General features: G+C 36.2%; 1 protein-coding gene across 5 annotated transcripts in view; it reads left to right on the plus strand.

The window, feature by feature from the left end:
- The window catches only part of RAPGEF6 (Rap guanine nucleotide exchange factor 6), a 220,554-nt gene that overhangs the window by 190,623 nt on the left and 10,819 nt on the right, over positions 1–19,112 (plus strand). For 2 of the 5 annotated variants that reach the window (XM_069591597.1, XM_069591599.1), the window contains 6 exons: positions 800–1,011; positions 5,212–5,335; positions 7,596–7,619; positions 10,845–11,065; positions 12,620–12,811; positions 15,390–15,527. In XM_069591597.1, the coding sequence (XP_069447698.1) occupies positions 800–1,011; positions 5,212–5,335; positions 7,596–7,619; positions 10,845–11,065; positions 12,620–12,811; positions 15,390–15,527 (911 nt within the window). Of the gene's footprint in view, positions 1–799; positions 1,012–5,211; positions 5,336–7,595; positions 7,620–10,844; positions 11,066–12,619; positions 12,812–15,389; positions 15,528–18,358; positions 19,067–19,112 lie in introns of those variants that run through there. The other 3 variants (XM_069591598.1, XM_069591600.1, XM_069591601.1) reach the window with 2 other exon arrangements.

The raw sequence follows: 19,112 nt of genomic DNA on the forward strand, positions 1-19,112 counted from the left end.
TTCAGTGGCAGGCCTCCTTTTTCAGCATTTTGCATACTTAGATTTGACTTGACTGTTTTTTGATAGCCATTCTAATGTGTTTAGAAGTTACACATATCTCTTAAGTTTTGGTGGAAATGAAGTCTGCATTTCTCTTTTTCATCCTTATAGTTTTTGAGATGATTTCTGAGAAACAGAGGAAACAAAGATATCCTAATTCCACAGTTTAAAATCATAAGTCAAGAGAACATTTTAAATTCTGTGGTATAGGTAAAAGTTAGGTAGCCAAGAACAAAAGAGACATTGAGTATATAGACGCCTGACAGACAACAGGATTAAAACCTATGGAAGTATTGAAATCAGGGACATGAATGGCCAAAATCTCAAAGAAAGGAGGTTTTCAGTCTCAGAACTTGACTCACTTTTATTTATATAGAACTTGTTATCACTTATACCACTTTCAAATAAATAATGTCTCCATAAAATTATTCCTAAGTAAAACATACAAAAACATTGTGATGCTTGAAGTTTATTTTTAAGTTAAATGTATGTTTAATGGATTTACCATATTTGTCATTTACATGCATCCTTAAAAAAAGGCTATATACAACCATTGGCACTTTCCTTTGAAGAAAGTTTTTCTTGTTTTAAGATCAAGGGGTCCCTTTTATTTATTTATTTTTATGGTTCTACTGTTTATATAAAATGTGTCTATTTACTTTAGCTTCATTCAAAAAAATTGCTTTATCCACTTAACCTGACCTGCGTCCTGCCTGTCTTGCAAGCCTCTCTTTAATGTTTTTATTTTCATCTTCGGCAGTGGTTTGAACTTGGCATCTGTAGCACGACTCAGAGGTACTTGGGAAAAGTTACCAAGCAAGTATGAGAAACACTTCCAAGATCTGCAAGACCTTTTTGATCCATCCAGAAACATGGCAAAATACAGAAATATTCTTAGTAGTCAAAGCATGCAGCCTCCAATTATTCCACTCTTTCCTGTTGTCAAGAAAGATATGACATTTCTACATGAAGGTATTTGAAAGTTACTTGAAAATTAGCATGCTTAACTTCAGCTAATTCTACAGAATTATAATGTATTTAATATATTTTTCAGTCTATTGATTATAAGTCACTAAAAGCTTTACCCAATTAAATGTAGTAAATCTTAGGAAAAACCCACATTATTGATAAGAACAGATGTCGGTGTTTACCCAATGCAGTTCACACATAACCAAGATCAGACTCCCAACTTCTTTTTTTAGTTACTGAACATATACAGAAAAGTACCGCAAACAAGTGAACAACTTAATGGATTATGACAAAGCAAACACCCAGGTAACCAACACCCAGTCTAGAAAAAACATTGCCTCCCTCCCAGCTGCCCCACTTGTGCCCCTTTCCAGTTACCACCTTCATCTTCCCCAAAGATACTTGTGTCAACTTCTAATATGGTGGTTTTACCTGTTCTTGAGCTTTATATGTCCACAGAGTACATTTGTTTTTTTAGTTTTTGGTTTGGCTTCTGGATTATTTTGGTGAACATTAGACTTGCGTGATGAGATTCTTACATGTTTTTGAGTGCAATTGTAATTCATTATTCAAAACTATTTGACATTGCATTACATAAATGCAGTACAGTGGATTCATTCAATCTGTTGATGAGCATTTGATAGTTTCCACTGTTTACTCGTTGCAAATAATGCTGCTGTGAATATTCTTTCACATATCTCATAGTACACATGCATTTTTGTTCAATATAATTAACAGTGAAATTTATGAATATTCATACAGTCAACTTTGGGAGACAGTTTGGTGTTAATCCACTAAAGTGGAACACTGGCAGTGACACGGACATTCTTATTGTTCCTTGCTGTCTCCAGTACCTGGTCAATCATTCTTTTTATTTCTACCCATTTCAGTAGGTGTGTAATTATATCTTGATGTGATTTAATGTTCATTTCTCTGATTACTAATATGGCTGGACACCCTTCTGTATATTTATTTGTCCTCTTTTATCCATTCAGTTCAATTTCTTGCCTATGTTTCATAAGGTTCTCTTTCTCTAATACACCTTTTAAGGATTTTGTGTAAGTCCTATATGTGTATATATATATAGTATGACTTGCCTTTGGCTCTCTTAAGATTATCTTCTGATGAACAACATGTTTTGAGTTTTAAAAACCTAATTCGTTAGTCTTTTGCCATGTAGTCTCAGTTCAGTCGCTCAGTTGTGTCTGACTCTTTGGCCCCATGGACTGCAGCATGCCAGGCTTCCCTGTCTATCACCAAACCCTGGAGCTTGCTCAGACTCATGTCCAGAGTCAGCCGTGTAGTTTATACTTCTCTTAATTGTTTTTTTGTGAGTGGTATTTGTCCTCCATTAACTTGCTGACTACACGCTATGTTGCTAATTTTCTAGTGTTACACTATACATTACAACATTGATACTTATACTAATTTGAGTAGTATCCATTAGTACTTTTCTGTGTGTCAGGCAGTGCAAGAACTTAGACCATTCAAATACCCATTCTGTCACCTCTCGATTTATATACAGTTGTTGCCATGCCTTTAAATCCCACTTGGTACTAATATTGGTTAGTAAAGTCGATATTTATTTAGTGTGATGATATTATTACTGTTTTTTCCCCTTCTTGAATTTCAGAGTTTGCCTGTGGTTGAGGACTTTTCTCCCTGTAAGAACAGTGATTATTATTTTCTTATGTGCAAGTCTGCTGGTGATAAGATCTTAGTTTTTGTTTATCTGAAAAAATGTCTTTAATTAATATTCATTCTTAAGGCACAATTTTGATTGGCAGTTATCTTTCAACATTTTAAGATAACAAAATTATCTCCTGACTTCCACTGTTATTTTTAGAAGTCAACTGTCAGTCTTATTTGTTGTTCCTTTGACAATAATCAACCCTCCTTTAATAGCTGCTTGAAAACATTCTCTTCTCTCTATCTCTGTTTTTCTCTAGTTTTGCTATTATATGACTGTGTACAGCACTTTGATTTTGTCTCACCTGGATATTTTTATTTATTCTGGAATTTCCTCCTAGCCTAATAACCAGTTTTTAAATTATTTCTTTGGCTATGTCTGACTTACTGTTAAATTCAACATCATATTCCTTATTTAAGTTATTGGGCTTTCCCCCCAGACTTAAAATTTAAATTCATTTTTTATCTTCATGTTTTCTACCAGAGTTGTCAGTGTTGTTTTTTATAACCTTGCACATATTCACCAGTTACTTTAATGTCTGTCTCTAGTAACTCTGTAATCTAGGTGTGTGTGTTTTTTTTTAATGAGTCTTTCTGTCTTTTTTTTTTTTTCCCCTTGCATTTCAATCATGTTACATTTTCACCAAATGTACCTGGTTATTTTTGGCCAAATGGATGTTGTATATAAAAAAAATTACAGAAATAATCTAGGATTTCAGACAATATTCTCTTTCTCCAAAGAGAATTAAAACTTGATTCTGCCAGGCAGCTAGGAGTGCTAGCAACGCAAATATCACTTTAAACCATTTTCACATTTTGAGATAATGTAACACTGAACTTTTATCCAGTCTACATTTCGTTAATCTTTAGTTCCAGGATATACGTGTGTGTGTGTGTGTCTGTGTGTGTGTCTGTGTTTCTGTGTGTGTCTGTGTGTGTGTGTGTGTGTCTGTGTGTGTGTGTATCTCTTAAAGACCCCAACCCAAAGAATTGAAGATTTATCTAGACTTCAGTTCTTCCCTAACTTCAGAAGTCAGGGTGGCACTGCTCAGTTTTGCAGCTCAGGATCACTTTTCTGAAATCAGCAGAGGCCTGTAGGTGGAGCACTGGAAATGTTCGACTTGCCACACGTCCTCATTATTTCTTCAGATCCTCACTGCCTTGACAGCTTTTTTTATGACTCAGCGTATTTCTTCTATTTTTGTTGAACTTTTTGAACTGTTCTCATCAGGTGTGTTGTACCAATTAACTAATTATACTGCCCCTAATTTCATTATTACTTCTTTTTCTTAAGAAAATATTACTAGAGGCTTTAAATATATATTTCCTTACATGTTCCCTCAAAACATGTTTATATGACTTGAAAGTATTTTGCGTTGTCATTTTGTTTCCATCTCATTTTGAGACCCTGAACAGTTTATATGTCCAATAGATAGGTACCATTTACTACAAAAAGGGAGCCCAACTGTGTTCAGATACATGTCTTTTTCCATCTTGGCTTCAGGGACTTGGTGTTCCACAGGGACACCTCAGGGCCCACCATGGGAAATAAATAGGGTCACACCAAGTGTTAAAGACAGGTGTGGAAAAAAGACAGTTAGATTACCCTTTGAACATATAATTTTTTGCCTTGTGGTTTGAACTGCTTAAGCCCACGTGTGGGTTAAGTCTGGTGTCATTCCTGTTCTTGTCAAAGAAAAGTAGACCATTTTGAAAGTTGTGTGAATTTTTTTCTCAGAGAACTACTTAATAAAACAAACAAAAATTATGTAACTTATGAACAAGCAAATTTGTATTTAATGGTTGAAGTCATGATTGTAAATTCAAATTCTGGGGAAGGGCATGTGCATGGTAGACTTGAAGATGTCTGTCCCTATGAGCCATCCCTCTCTTAATTTTAACGAATTATTGGAAAACAGACGTACTATTATTTAATCCCCCACATACATTCCGCTCTCTTTTTCTTCCATATAACGCAGAAATTCTTATTTTCATGGCATGCCTTCCACTTCTTAAGTGTCGACAAATCATTTTACAATTTTTTAAATCATTGTAAACCGTAGCAACCATATTGGACTAGGTAAGCCCAAAGGTCACTCTTTATGACCCCTGGTGGAAACCTAAGTTTTCAAGTGCTTATTAACTTTGCTGCCAAAAAAATAGATGCAGGTACCTGCCTGAGTGAACCAAGCGTCTGGAGAGCTAGAATTGAGGGGCTGCAGTTTTTACTAGGTGTGCCTACAATGCAATGAAGAAATGGCTTTTAGAAGCTATACACAGTTCATCACTTTCCAATATTCGTAATCATTATTTCCATTGGAATAGAATTCCTCCTATTAGGTCATTCCTTGGGAGCAGGATTAAACCATATATGGGTTTATCAATTCTAAAAACCAAAAGTGGCAGTTTGATAAAGGTTCTGATTTGTGCCTCCCGGAATAATGACTTGACTTCTGCTACCTTTATATAGATATTTTAATTTGGGGAGTTAAAAAAATTACTTTTATTCTATAGGAAATGATTCCAAAGTTGATGGTTTGGTAAATTTTGAGAAACTCAGAATGATTGCCAAGGAAATTCGTCAGGTTGTTCGAATGACTTCTGCTAACATGGACCCAGCTATGATGTTCCGACAGAGGTATGGCATTGAAGTGTGTAAGTGTTACAGAGTGGCATTGAAAGTGATCTTTTTCATTTATTGACCATCTGCCTTTTATTGTGCACTGTATTAAGTGCTTTATAGATGTCAATCTCAAATAATAGTGTATTATAAAAACCTTTAAAGGTTGGTAGTATTGGCCTGCCCTTTACATACAAAGAAACTGAAGCTCAGAGCAATTAGATAATGTGTCCAGGATGACATAAATTACTGAGATTTGAACCCTACTTCTCTATTAATTTTTTTGAGTACATAGATCTGTATTGTTATTGTTACTTAAAATGTCATCTAACTTAAATATAAGTAAGTTGCTGATCTTTACTGAAGTTGTCAGAGAAAACAGACACTTTCATCTGGTTCTAACCAAATATGTGAAGTATTAGTCTGCATGTCTTTGATTTTTATCAAATATTTTTAAAGTTCCATATCTATATAAGTTCTGCTTTATTCTTCTAAAATATATTCCTTTGTCTCAAGTCATGGTGCTTATGTAAATTCTTCAGCAGTTTAGAAAGTGCAGATTTAAGGATGCTGTATCTTTAATAAAAATGAAAATATTGTGTTCACTATTAACCTGATCTTCTATGAGTGCTTTTTAAAATTCACCTTTCATGTAGTAACAAATGCCTCCTCAAATTATATAAAACTTAAATTATTTTTCCTAGTAATTTTTAGGATGAAAAGATACTAGGGTTTCCATTTTTTATCTGATTTTCTTCTGGGCCTGTGTGTATAGCTTTAGTACCTAAGGACTTTAAAAACAAAATGTTTGCCAGAGCAGACACAATTTCAGTGGCTTAAAAGAAATACAGTCTGCTAAGGAAACAAAAAGTTAGACATGGAGTTGTTGTAACCCGATAGAATCAGCGTATGTCAGGATTGTTTTCTTAATTTTTGTTTTGTTTAAACCACAGTTCAGGAGTCTGTCTTTAGGAGTAGTTGACCTGATGGTTGCTCTAGTTTAGAAATTCTTCAAAGTATGAAGGAAGGAGTGTGTCATATCTCCTCATCCCTACCCGGTTGCCCACTTTTGCCCCTGAGAATCACTGCATGTAATGAGAGGTGCCATTGCTCAGCAGCGTAGAAGCAGAAGACTTAAGAACCAGGGACCAAAGCAAACCTGGAGGATTTGTTTGTTTCTTTGTTTCTGAGTTTTTGTTTCTGTTATATGTCCCTGTACAGTGGCTCCACCACTCCCTGTTACCTTACACAGACATTCGTCTACTCATGTATTTTAGCAGCCTGGTTCCTGAATGAATTTGTGAGCCTGCCAGACCAGTTGATAATTTTCTAGGTACCAGCTATGTCTCAGAAATGAGCAAAGGAGAAAATCAATAAACTTGACTGTTCCCTTGAATGGCCTAGCCTAGAGTAGAATACAGTATAGGAAAAAATAAAACATTTATAGTTAGATTAGACTGAGCTTTTCATAAATTGATTTTGTCAGCTAGTACTGAAACGTGTAGCTTTCTTTAAGCAAATATTTGGCCATTTTGGTAATATATAGTGTGGACAAAGTAACGCAACAGTAGTCAGTGTGCTGACTGAAAAAACAGATTTGGGGCTGGCCACAGCTGAAGCTTATTGGGTACAAGCCTGGGATATGCTCAGACCAATCAGGTGGTAGAGAGGAAAGTGCCAAAAAAATGAGAATAAAAATGTTATAAAGAATCTTGATTCAGCCCAATTATAGTATAAGGAGATACAGGATCATAAAGATTTTCATGATATATTAATACTTATATTTTAAGTTGGCTTTGTTCAAAATATCTTGAACAAATACATTGTCAGAGAAATTTCTGCACTTAAAAATGAAATTATAAATCTTTATGTTCCTTGTAATTTCATCCTCTGACTTAAATGAATGGCTCAAAAATACCTTTGAAAAAAATTCAAAAGTTCTATCTTTTAAAGTTTCCCTGGAAACTTGTAATAAATATTTTCCGTTAAGTTTGTTATTAACATAAGCCTCTAAATTAATTAGGTATTAAAAACATAATTGGTCTGAAAGCACACTTTTAAATATTGTGGAGTTTTTTGGCCTTCAGTACATGTCATAATTCATTTTACCACCTTGTATTCCATTAAAGTCATTTAACTGTTAAGCTACCATTTTTTTCTAGTAAAATTTTTCTGTTCTGTTCTGTCTCCATAGTTTCTCTGACTTTCAACTGTTGTCTTTTTTTCTGTGCTTTCCTATTCAAACACACGCTTCAATGTTTGTGGCTCTTGCTTACAGGAAGAAGAGGTGGCGGAGTCTGGGGTAAGTGTAGAGATGAATGCACCTGGGATGAAGGTTGCTCAGCTCTTAACGCATCCTGCATCCTCTTCATTAATGCACGCACGTAAAGTAGCATGTGTTCTATTAACCCTGTCAACCTACATTCCTGACCAAATGCCTTTTGCTAACAAGGAGAAAATAGTGACAGAGCTAGCTTTTTTCTCCCTTTACTTTTCCATTATTGACATCCCGTAAGTCCCTTTAGATTTTAATTTAGCGGGTCAGTTTTATGATGATGATAGCATATATTGTTGTGTGCTTCCTATATACTTTTCTAAGCACTCTATGTGAATTATTGAATTCTGTAGCTGCTCTGTGAAATAGATACTGGTATTCCCATGGTACAATTGGGGAAGACAGAATTGTCCTAATTCCTAGTGCTTACTATAGTGGATTCTAATTCATTATTGGTGATAGTCTGATTCCAGAGTCCACACCATTTTATTTACATGCCATGTTTATAAAAATAAATATTTAAGTGAATTAAAATGGATAAGAAAGTTGTTTATAAAGGGTACGTTTTCCATCAGCTATAGCCTTTATCCAAACTATACTGTAGAATTGAGATAGTAAATAATTGAAATAGAAGATTATTTTAATTTCTCAGATCCACTAATACTATGAGATATACAGCATTGATAGAATTTTATTTTAAATTCCTACCACTTTTAATTAAAGGCTCCCTTACCTCTCTTTAAACTGAAATAGATTCAGAAAATGACACCTTTTGTTTTTCAAGTAGTTTCAGATCTCCACTTACAGATCTGTCGTAGTTCGTTAGGTATCTTATAAGTCATATATCTAGTCTTTTCAATTTCAGTTGAAGGAAAAGATGGGTTATGTGGATGAATGGATTAAATAAGAATGTGCTATTTTAAGATTACAGTGAATCATGAAGTTAGATGCTTTTATAATACATATATGAAAGGTTTTTTGTGAGCCACTTTGAGTCTTGTCTTATTTGTGGTCTTTTGTTTTCTGTTGAAGCTTGGTAAACTTGAATTTTCTTCTACTTTCTTCTTCCCTTCTCTGTGTGTTTCTCGTGTGTTTTCTTCTGTACTGTACATTTATGTCTTGGTCTTTCTGGTTCTTCTAATTGAAAACAGAAATTGATTCCTAACATTACTGTGATGAAGAAGAATACTTGGACGCTGTATCTTAGTGGGTATTTGGGGTGTTTCAATGACTTGTGTAACACACTCACTATTCATTCAACATTTGATTGCATTGTATGGTGTTTGCAGACACTAGACATTTTCTTTTTTATATCAAAGCATTTTGAAAGTAGATTAAAAGACATTTCTTTGTCATTTATCAATGTTTCATTTATTGAAATTTTGTCTGTATCCTAGATTTCTAGGCACCTTTTTATATCAACTTAGGTAAAATTATTAAATATTTGTATTAAAATTTGCACTCAAATATTGGGAATTGATTTTACTGCATTTCTTTGAATCTAAGACAACATCAGTTGTCAGGACCACTACTATTTTATGTACCACTAAGAAAAATCACTGCAATGCCTTCTTAATACTCAGAATTTTTTACTTGTTAAGAGTTCTTATATAAATTAGGTATGTATTTTTGTCACATAACACCTTTTTTGCATTAATAAAAAGGAAAAATTAAGCAAATTAAATTGGTTTAGGTCTTTCTAAAACTTTTTGCTATTTAGAATATGAATCTTCTGAGTCACTTTTAGAGTTGTTAGCTTCTGGGGTTTTTTCCCATGCACAGTGTTGCCTTTTGTGCCATCAGAGCCCTAGGTAATGCCACATTTCTTTAAACAAGCCGTAAAAGAACAAAAAGCTGCTGATGTTGGGCTCTTAGGCTGGCTTTGCAAATATTCAGGGCTAGCTTCCTTTTGACACTTGATTCAGGAATCTTATTGAACTTTAGAGTCACTACAGCCTTATAATCCTTTGGTTCCTGAAGGTTAAGGGAGTATTCACTAATGCTGTTGGATTTTTTCCAAACTGTTCTGCAGATTTTGAAATTTCTGCTGTGTAAGTAGCAACAAACATATCACAGTTTCTGCCTGACCAGTAACAATTCCAAGTTTCCATCCACTGTAAGACAGTCTTTTAAAGATCTTAAAATTGTGAAAGAAAAATAACATTTTTTACAGCTTTATTTCACTTAATCTGAAGTGAAAATATTAGGATTTTAGTGTGTTTTTTAAATGGGCTATATGAACACGGAAAAAACATCATATGATTGTGGTCCAATTTTTAATATCTTTGGGTAATTGGGAGGCTAACATTGAAAACCCATAGATACCTTTATTATTTTAGAACGGCAACTGCCTTTAAAATAAAAATCATCTAGAACCTTGTGTTTGCTATCTTTGTTACAAAGGACAAATAGCATTGCAATTCCTGTTTTCCAGTGGTTCTAGATATAGTTATTGTAGAAGAAATCTTGCTGAAAAGAGTAGAGTTGTATGTGAAACTTTATTAGCTTGTTTGAATTGTAGTAATTCCTACCCAGCTTGTAGTTCCATCACATTTAGAGGCACTACAGAAGAAAGATCCCATATCCCCAGCCCTAGAGGTCACATGTTGCCTCACCAATTCATATGTGAGTGGAAACGTTGAATAGCTTTTTACTGCTATTTCTGATCTCTGACTATATTAACTTGACTATAACTGGTGTTATTTTTCTTATTGGTTGTTCTCTTTAAAGTTTGGCCAAAATCTGGTTACAGGTAACATTGGAGCGTGCTCAGAGTAGGTCTGCTGTACACAGAAATGATGATGTTAGTAGCACGTCCAAAGCAGCACATACAACCAGAGCTGCTCTAGAAACTCCCGTGCCGAAGAACCCTGGTGCAGAGATCTGGCTCAGGGTGCACTTGCCCAGTTAGGCTCTTGACATATCTTCAGAGTGTGGATGGCCACAGGGCCAAGGAATGCTTTCAGTTGTCACAATTGTCCTAGGGGTTGGAAGGCACCAAACATAGGTCTGATGGAATTTGTTGCTTTGTGGGGGATTGTCAACTTATCCTTTTGAGTTCTTCACTTTGCTGAATCTTAAAACTCAGAACATTGCCGTGTGTGACATATTACTTTGCATTAATGCTTTTCATCTTTTAACTCATTTGCATCAGCATGCAATCGCATTAACAGAACAGAATTTTTTTAATCTTCAGTCTGCCATACTTAATTCTCATCTTTATAGTCCATTATTGTGATCTTCATCCTATAGGTCACTGAGTCAAGGCAGCACAAATTCAAACATGCTGGATGTTCAGGGAGGTGGTCACAAAAAGAGGGCACGCCGTAGCTCTCTGCTTAATGCCAAGAAGCTTTATGAAGATGCCCAAATGGCAAGAAAAGTGAAGCAGTATCTTTCCAGTCTGGATGTGGAGACAGATGAAGAGAAGTTCCAGATGATGTCATTGCAGTGGGAGCCTGCATATGGTACCTGTAAGTACAGGCTTTCACTTATGTGATACTAAACAGCACAACAAAATAGAAATTTATTTTTCTAGTATTATGCTGAAGTCCCAAGAAAATTAACTTTCGCTCACAAAAGTTTACTGACATACCTTAAGCATCATGTCATCATGTTAGTCAGATACTGAATTCTTATCCATTCCTGATGGTTTCTCTGTGCAGGAAATGGAGTCTAAATAGAGTTCTTTGAAAAGCATTATAAAATCTCAGAGACTGAAACATTATAGAGGAGTCCTTCTCTTTGAGAATGTTCTTACTTTCATCCCTAAAAGAAGAGTAAAATAAGTGAAAATTTCCCCTCTACTAAGAATTTTACAGATATTTACCAACTGAAAAAATATAATAAATTTTAGGTATCAGTACCGAAGGTAAAAACAAGAAAAATCTTAGCTTTTCTGATGTTATTTATGAATAGAAAATGTGATGAACAAAATAGAGCCTATTCTCAATACTCAATTATTTAAATTAAGTACAAACAGTAGAATGCCTGTATCTCTGGGTCAAAGACATTATGAGTTGTGAAAGAAGAAATCAAAGACCGTACATCTGTTATGAGTGTTACTTATCTGGATATGTGATTAAACGTTACGCCAGTGAAAATCCCAATATAATGCATAGAAATTGATTTAAGTGTTGACAGAGTATAGGGGGCGGGTAGGTTCAGATTTTCTATTTCCGTGTTCCTAGTTAATAGGGAGAAATGGCAGTCATCATGAGTTGACCCTGAGATTGATAAATGGTATAGTATTTGCATAGTAATGGGACAAGTATGTCAATAGAGTAGAAAAGATAAAATGGAAATACAACTAAGTAGTGTTTTTAAAATTCAGATTCACAGTTAACTTTCAAATGTAGGGTAATGAGCCATTCAGTAAATGTTGATATAAAAACAATATCTTGAACACTTCTAGCAAATTTGGTATTCCTGTGTATAGCTGTTGAAATAATTTCACTTATTCAGTACCTACTTATATCACTGAACACATAGGCATACAGTTGTAAACAAGATATACCATCCTTATAACCTTGTTAGTTATAGCCTTGTGGAGGGAAGAGGCATTGATTGATTAATTGCACAGATAATTGTATTATAATTATCACTGCTGTGAAGGAAGGATACAGGATGTCTTGAGAACAGAGTGTGGGTTATTGCGGAAGCTGGATCATGCAGGGTCTAATAGACCTTGCTTTAAGGATTTGTCTTTATCCTGAGAGCAGTGGCAAGTCATCTGAAGGTTTGTGCAGGGCATTTGTAGAAGAAAAGTAGCATTATCAGATCAGATTTTCATGATGGAAGGGTCATCATGCTGATGTATGGAGAATGGCTTGAAGGCATGCTAGAATTGATAGAGTGAAAAGAGCATTTCAACATTATAAATGAGAAGATGTTAACTGCTTGGGTCTCAAGTGCTTCAGGGCTTTAGTGCACACATGCCCAAGTTTAGGAGCCACACCACGAAAACATCCCATATAACTTGGCCTTATAAAGTACAGAGGTATGTTTTTGTTACTCTCTCCTATTAGTGACCAAGAATTTAAATGAGAAAAAATCAATGAAGTCATCAGAAATGTCTCCGGTGCCATTGAGGTCAGCTGGCCAAACAACTAAAGCTCATTTGCATCAGCCCCACAGAGTAAGCCAGGTGCTTCAGGTGCCAGCTGTAAATTTGCACCCTATCAGGAAGAAGGGCCAAGGAAAAGACCCTGCCACATTGAGTGAGTATACACAATTAATACTGCATTCATTTAACTGAAATTTCCAGGCGAGTTAGTTTGGAAAGTAATTATAAATGCTTTGGAGATCTGCTGTCATGGTTTGTGTAGTATAAGCAGCACTCATGAGTCAAGAAATGCTTCTTTTTGCCTATAAGTCTTTGATGACTGCATGCATATTTTAAATGTTGATGTGGGAGTTCCTATAATATCAACCAAAAACTTATTTTTACTTGAGTACCAAGGGCTTACTGCATTTAGTGATATATATACTCAGTTATCTAATGAAAATGCAATCTCTGAGAATGAAATTGCTTATTTCTTTAAAAAAAAAAAAAAAAAAAAGCCTGTATGTTGGTTTTTCATTAATGACCACTTATGGAAACCTAGCTAGGAAACAAGAAAGAAACAGGGTAAAATACACAAAGTATAGGTCACACTCTTTTTTCCTCTGTTGGACCACGAGATGTGTGGTCCAAATTACTTTCATTACTTGTTTTAGCAGTATCACTATTTTAGCTTTCAGGTGGAAAGCTAGATTACATTTGGTTCCCAACATTATCATTTAGCCCATGCATTATACATAGAATATACTCAGTAGAACCTTGAGAATTTAACTTGATTTTGCTTTGAAATCCAAAGGTAAATAAGGAATTCCTCTTCCTTTGCCAGGTTTTCAGTCTGGTGGTAACGACATTCACATAAATAGATAACTTCAGTATATGTGATGTGTCCACTATTACTGCAGGAGCATGTATAGAGCATAGAAAAGAACAAAAGAGAGCGGGCTCTTAGGGTTGAGAGAGGTAAGACAGTGCTCTAGAGAAGACTTTTTGGAGATAACACCTAAGCAGAGTATGAAAGGTTGACTAGGAAGGAGGAGAAGGAAGTGGCAACCCACTCCAGTGTTCTTGCCTGGAGAATCCCAGGGACGGGGGAGCCTGGTGGGCTGCCATCTATGGGATCGCACAGAGTCGGACACGACTGAAGTGACTTAGCTTAGCCTAGGAAGGAGGTAATTAAGCAAAAATTCCAGAGAAGTTGCTTCAGGCAGAGGAAGAATTTGATAGCTACATGGAGCTACAGGTGATTTATTCTGAGTACAAAGCTGCAGAGTGTTGAGGGACAATAATAATTAATTGTAACACTTAGAGAACACTTACTGAATGCCAGACACAGTTCAAGTGCTTTTACTATTTTATGTATATATGTTCATTGAATCTTAAGAACTCTAAAGATAAAGAATACTCTCATTCCATAGAAGATCGAAATAACTTAAAGCATCCTCAGTAAGAGATGGAACTGGAAGTTGAGCTCAGGTTAACTGGCTCAAAGTCCTTACGTTTAACACTGTACTAAACAAACAGTGTCCCAGGATGAGGAGAAGTCAAGCCATAGACATGCCAAAATTAGAACATGACATGCTGAAGGAAAGTTGTCAATAGATACCTATAGGAAGCAGTTTGAGCAAGGCAGGGTCTGGTCCAGTTTATGTTTGAGGAGGTGTATAGTAGGAAAGTGGCGTGAGATTGGAGATGGGGAGTCTGAGTGGAAAGCTGATATAGCAATGGGAAGTTGACCAAAACCTGATCTAGTTTGGTGACTGTGGAATGAAGAGAAAATTGGATGCAAAATGGGTGAAGTTGATTTGGTGATGAGAATGAGAAATGAGAATAGTCTAACTCTGATTTCTTACTTAGACGTCATCACCTGAGAGGCAGAATAATTTGTGCCAGGTAGCCATCTTCCTTCTTCCTGTAATATGCCTATTAGTTATGTGATAAACATATTAAAATGGCACTTCACTAAGAGTAGTGTGAGTATACCAAGTTTTAAATTTTTTCAGTATTAAAGGAGTGCTTGTTACTATGCTGGGTACTCATCAGAGTTGGGCTTTCTTTACTGGTTCAACAGTGGAAACATTGGTAAGTTTGACCTATGCCAAAAAGGACCAGCTGTTGGACAAGAGTGATGACAGAACTTTGCAGGAATGTTTCCAGTAGGCTCCATACTCTTTTCCTATAAATTCATGAATCTTTCTGTTGTCTACTTCTCTCCTGTAGTGTGAATTTAGTGCTCTTGAAAAGGGCTGGACTGGCAGCCCTGCAGCTTCTTCTGTATCCCCACAGCACAGATGCACCACAGGTAGTGACAGTGCCAACATCCCTCCGCTGCCCCTGCCACATGCCTCGCCCTGACTTGGAGAGGCCACCTCTAGAGGGGAAGGAAGAGTCTGAATCCATGCCTTCTCTATTGAGACTTCCAACACGTGTGTCAGTGGTGGGGGGTGGCACACTATACCCAGACTGTTAAATCCATGTCCCTTATGCCGCACAACAAGCAAAGAAAGAGCTATTCTAATCTGATCTGTGCTGACTGGCTGAATTTGAACAAATGACCTAGAGGTGAGAATCTCTGTGTGCCATTACCCAGTCATTTAGTCCCCGTTTGTCATGCACGCATTTCAGTTGACTGCACTAGCCATTGTGGATCGTGGCTTTTAGTTATGTAGTAATTGAGGCAACTGTAGACATTTTAATTGTGAAGTGATGCTTATTTACCTCTTTGATTTCATTTTTAGGTGCAGGTTTACCTCAGAAAGTTTTAGGAACAGCTGAAGAAGTAAGTGGTGGTAAGAAACACACAGAAGATACTATTTCTGTGGCATCATCCTTACATTCCAGCCCTCCTGTGTCTCCTCAGGGTTCCCCCCGCAAAGGTGAGGGAAAACACTTTGAGCTCTTGTTAACACCAGACAACACTGTGGGGCACACAGTTTGCTTTTGGTCTGTGGTGATAATATTTAGAAAGTGTGAAGAAAAGTGAAGCTCACACTACCTCCTGAATTTTCATGTTTTGGACTGCATCATTTCCATGGCTTCCAGGTGTTATGCAGCGTGGAGCTAGGACTCGTGCACTCAGCGTGCGGCCCTTCTTTGGTAGAGGACAAGCATAGATAAGAATGAAGGCAGAAGTCAGTTGTTTTGGTCTGTGCAGATTCTTGATGTTGTTATTCAAATTACCGATTAATTCAGATAATTCTATGAAGTATTTTAAAGTAAGAATTTCTTTAGGAAATTGTTTATAACCCATTTACAAGATTTAGGAAATGAAACTAATATTTAGGGTAATACATTCCTTTCTTTCTAATGGAGTGTTGCTGCTACCTTTTTATTAATCAAAATTTACAATAATCTGCACAGTACCCTTGTGGATTTTTACATTTATGCTAATATAGAACCTCTTGAGTTTAAAAAAAAATGTGAAATTTCTCTTGTTTATTTACCTATATTTTCATAATTCAGACCGAGGCTTTGCTTTTTTTTTTTTTCTGACTAGCCTGGGTAGTATGAATGTAAGATGCCATTTCACACCAGCTCCAAATGTAGCATTCTAAATAATGTGTATGTTTCTTCCACTGGCCCCTCCACATTCTCTGTGTACCCTGGTGAAAAGACTCCTTAGTTTCATAACCGGAAACTAGTTGAATTGGATTTGGTGTGTATGCATGAACATGATTTGTGGGAATTTCACAGATATAAAAGATTTATGTCTTTGAATAATCACAGTACAGAATAATACATGGTCAGAGGGAGGACAAGTTTATGAATTCTAGCAGGAAGGAAAACTTGCAGAGCTTTCCTTAGCTCCTGTGTTCTAAGTTTCCTTTCACTTTTGAGGATTCTTTTTTATTTTTGCTACCTCTGTGACAGCAGTGTGGTACAGTGATGTCAGACCTTAGTTTGATTCCTGACTCTGTCCCCGGTCATAGCTGTGTTACTAGAAACAACAGATTTATAAGGTCAGGTCTTCTGTCTGCAAGATTGAATAGGGACCACCTATTTTAGGGACCTTATTTAAAGTTTAAATGAAATAATACCTGTAATGTCTGATAGATGGTGGGTGTTTAGTAAGTTGGAATTTCTCTTCTTTATCACTGCTGCCACACCAGGGCAATATAACTCCATTACTGACCTTCTTCACATAGCTGAGACTGGCTAGAATTTTCTTTCAGATTTTACTAAGAAAAACTTAGTAAACAATCACATAGGACATATAAAAGTATTCACGATAGATGTGTTTATAAAGCACAGTTTTCTGTTCCTGTTGTATGTAGCTTGTATATGATTTAGGAAAGTACACAGATCTCTTTCCTCTCCTGTTGTGTGTGTTTCCTGGCCAGAGTATCCCTTGTGTGTGTGTGAAAGCACTCGTCACTCAGTTGTGTCTGATTTTTTGCAACCCCATGGACTGCAGCCTGTCAGGCTCCTCTGTCCAAGGAATTCTCCAGGCAATATCGAGTGGGTAATCAGGTCCCAAGGATTGGGGCTGGGAACGGTGCCTTATTCACACACATGGTTCCAGATGAACAGTGTTTGTATGCTTTTAATGCTCTTTCACGAACACCTTCACACCCTCCAGTGGTCTCATTATAGACAGTTCTCTAACCGGGAAACTAGTTGAATTGGATTTTTTGTTTTATGCATCAGTGTGACTTGAGGGAAGAGGTCAAGAACAGGAATTTCCCCACTGCTTTTATTCCCAACAGAAATCCATTTTAACCACTGGAATAGAGAAGGCTTCTCTCTGTTGTGTCTTTCAGTGGGTGGCCAACAATTGATCATGATATTTATAGATTTGTGACCATGATATTTATAGATTTGTGAGAAACATAGTGATGTTTCAAAGTCTTAGAAATCTGAAGAAAGTCTTTTCTTCAAAACTATTTCTGGTGGTTTATTTCCATAGACAGATTTTTGCCAGTGGTCAGTGACTGAACAAAAATGCCATTAAACTAAAAGAATTAAACTAATGCCATTAAACTAAAAGTTATTAGAATCTGTTCTTGGTTCTTGCTATGCTTTGAAATAGTTCTTTGTTTTCTAACAATTGAGAAAATAAGCCAAAATTTTTTTTCAACTAAAAAAAAGAGAAAAGGCCTACACTCATGATTTTTAACAGGAGAATTTAAACAAAGAATTGAAAAAGTGAGACGTCAAGAGACCTTAACCTTTATCTTCCCTGATGCTTAAGGCAGAGAACCTCTCCACCTTGGAGAGAAAATTGGATCGGACATTGTGCTTTATAAATACATATATTGTATGTCCTGTTTATATATCTTTTCTGATTTTTGCTTCTATACACGATTCAAGTCTAAAAGAAGAAAGAGACTCTGATGAAGTCCTGTCTAATTTTTGTTAGTAGAATCTGCCTGGAAATTCTAGACATAGTTACTTTCAAGAAATATTTCTGGTTATTGGGTACTCTTGTCATATTTTAGCTTATGATTTTAGCAGCTTGGGTTACTTTCAGCAGTTTTTTATTACCAGCTTATTCTAATCAAGGTAACCTTTCTCCTGTGTTCTGTCTTATTTATGCTATGTAGTAGGGACTCCATGTAGTATAAGTATGTTACTCAACTTTAATTTTTCAGATATTGTCAAGATGTTAAAGTTTTTTAATAGTAAAATGTTATATAAACCAGGTAAATTGTGATTAATTGGAAAGAATTAATTGACCATGACAGGGTTTTTGCATCTCTCCCTCCAGTTGGCAGTATCCTATCTGATCACAGCATCCTGCTGCGCCTCTCAGGGTCTTCCTCATCCCCTCCCCGTGAGTCCAGCACCAACATCAGTGGCCAGAGCTGCCCCGGAATAGGTGGGGTTTACTTGCAAAAGAAAATCCTTCAGATTACCAGGAGCACAGCCAAAAGAACAGACAGGACTGAGAAGGCCACTGAGGAGAATAGAGACAGGACAAGCTGTGAGAACACAGCCAGAAAAAGAATGACATCCCCGTTTAGAAGATTTAGGGAAAGAACTCTTTCAAGGGAGAGACTAGCCAACAGCAGAAAAGAGGACGCAGATCACAATCAAGCTACAGAAAGCTGTGAGAAAGAGAAGGATGTTGGAAGCAACATCAAAGATGAGAAAGGGAGTGACGTCTTCAATTCAAATAGCCGAGGCAACAGTAACACTTTAAGCTGCTTCTATACGCGGTTCACGTCTAAAAGGAGAAAGACACTCTGATGAAGTTCTTTACTTAATTTTAGTGTGAAATTTGTTTTCATTTATTAATGTAAATGTAGCTTAAATTAAGTCATTTTTCAAACAAGGCTGAGGTAGCCAACCTACTAAAATATTTTCTCTGAGCATTTTATGGATTAGTATCCTCCAGCAACCAAATCGTATTCATTTAAAGTGCCTTATTTGTATGTATGTTATTTTGCTAATGTTAGTAAACTTAATATTCTCGTTTTCTGTGGTTGGCTTTATTTTCTACTGGTAACAGCTGGGTCTGT

This window comes from Ovis canadensis, chromosome 5, assembly GCF_042477335.2.
Source record: "Ovis canadensis isolate MfBH-ARS-UI-01 breed Bighorn chromosome 5, ARS-UI_OviCan_v2, whole genome shotgun sequence".
NCBI classification, from domain to species: Eukaryota; Metazoa; Chordata; class Mammalia; order Artiodactyla; family Bovidae; genus Ovis; species Ovis canadensis.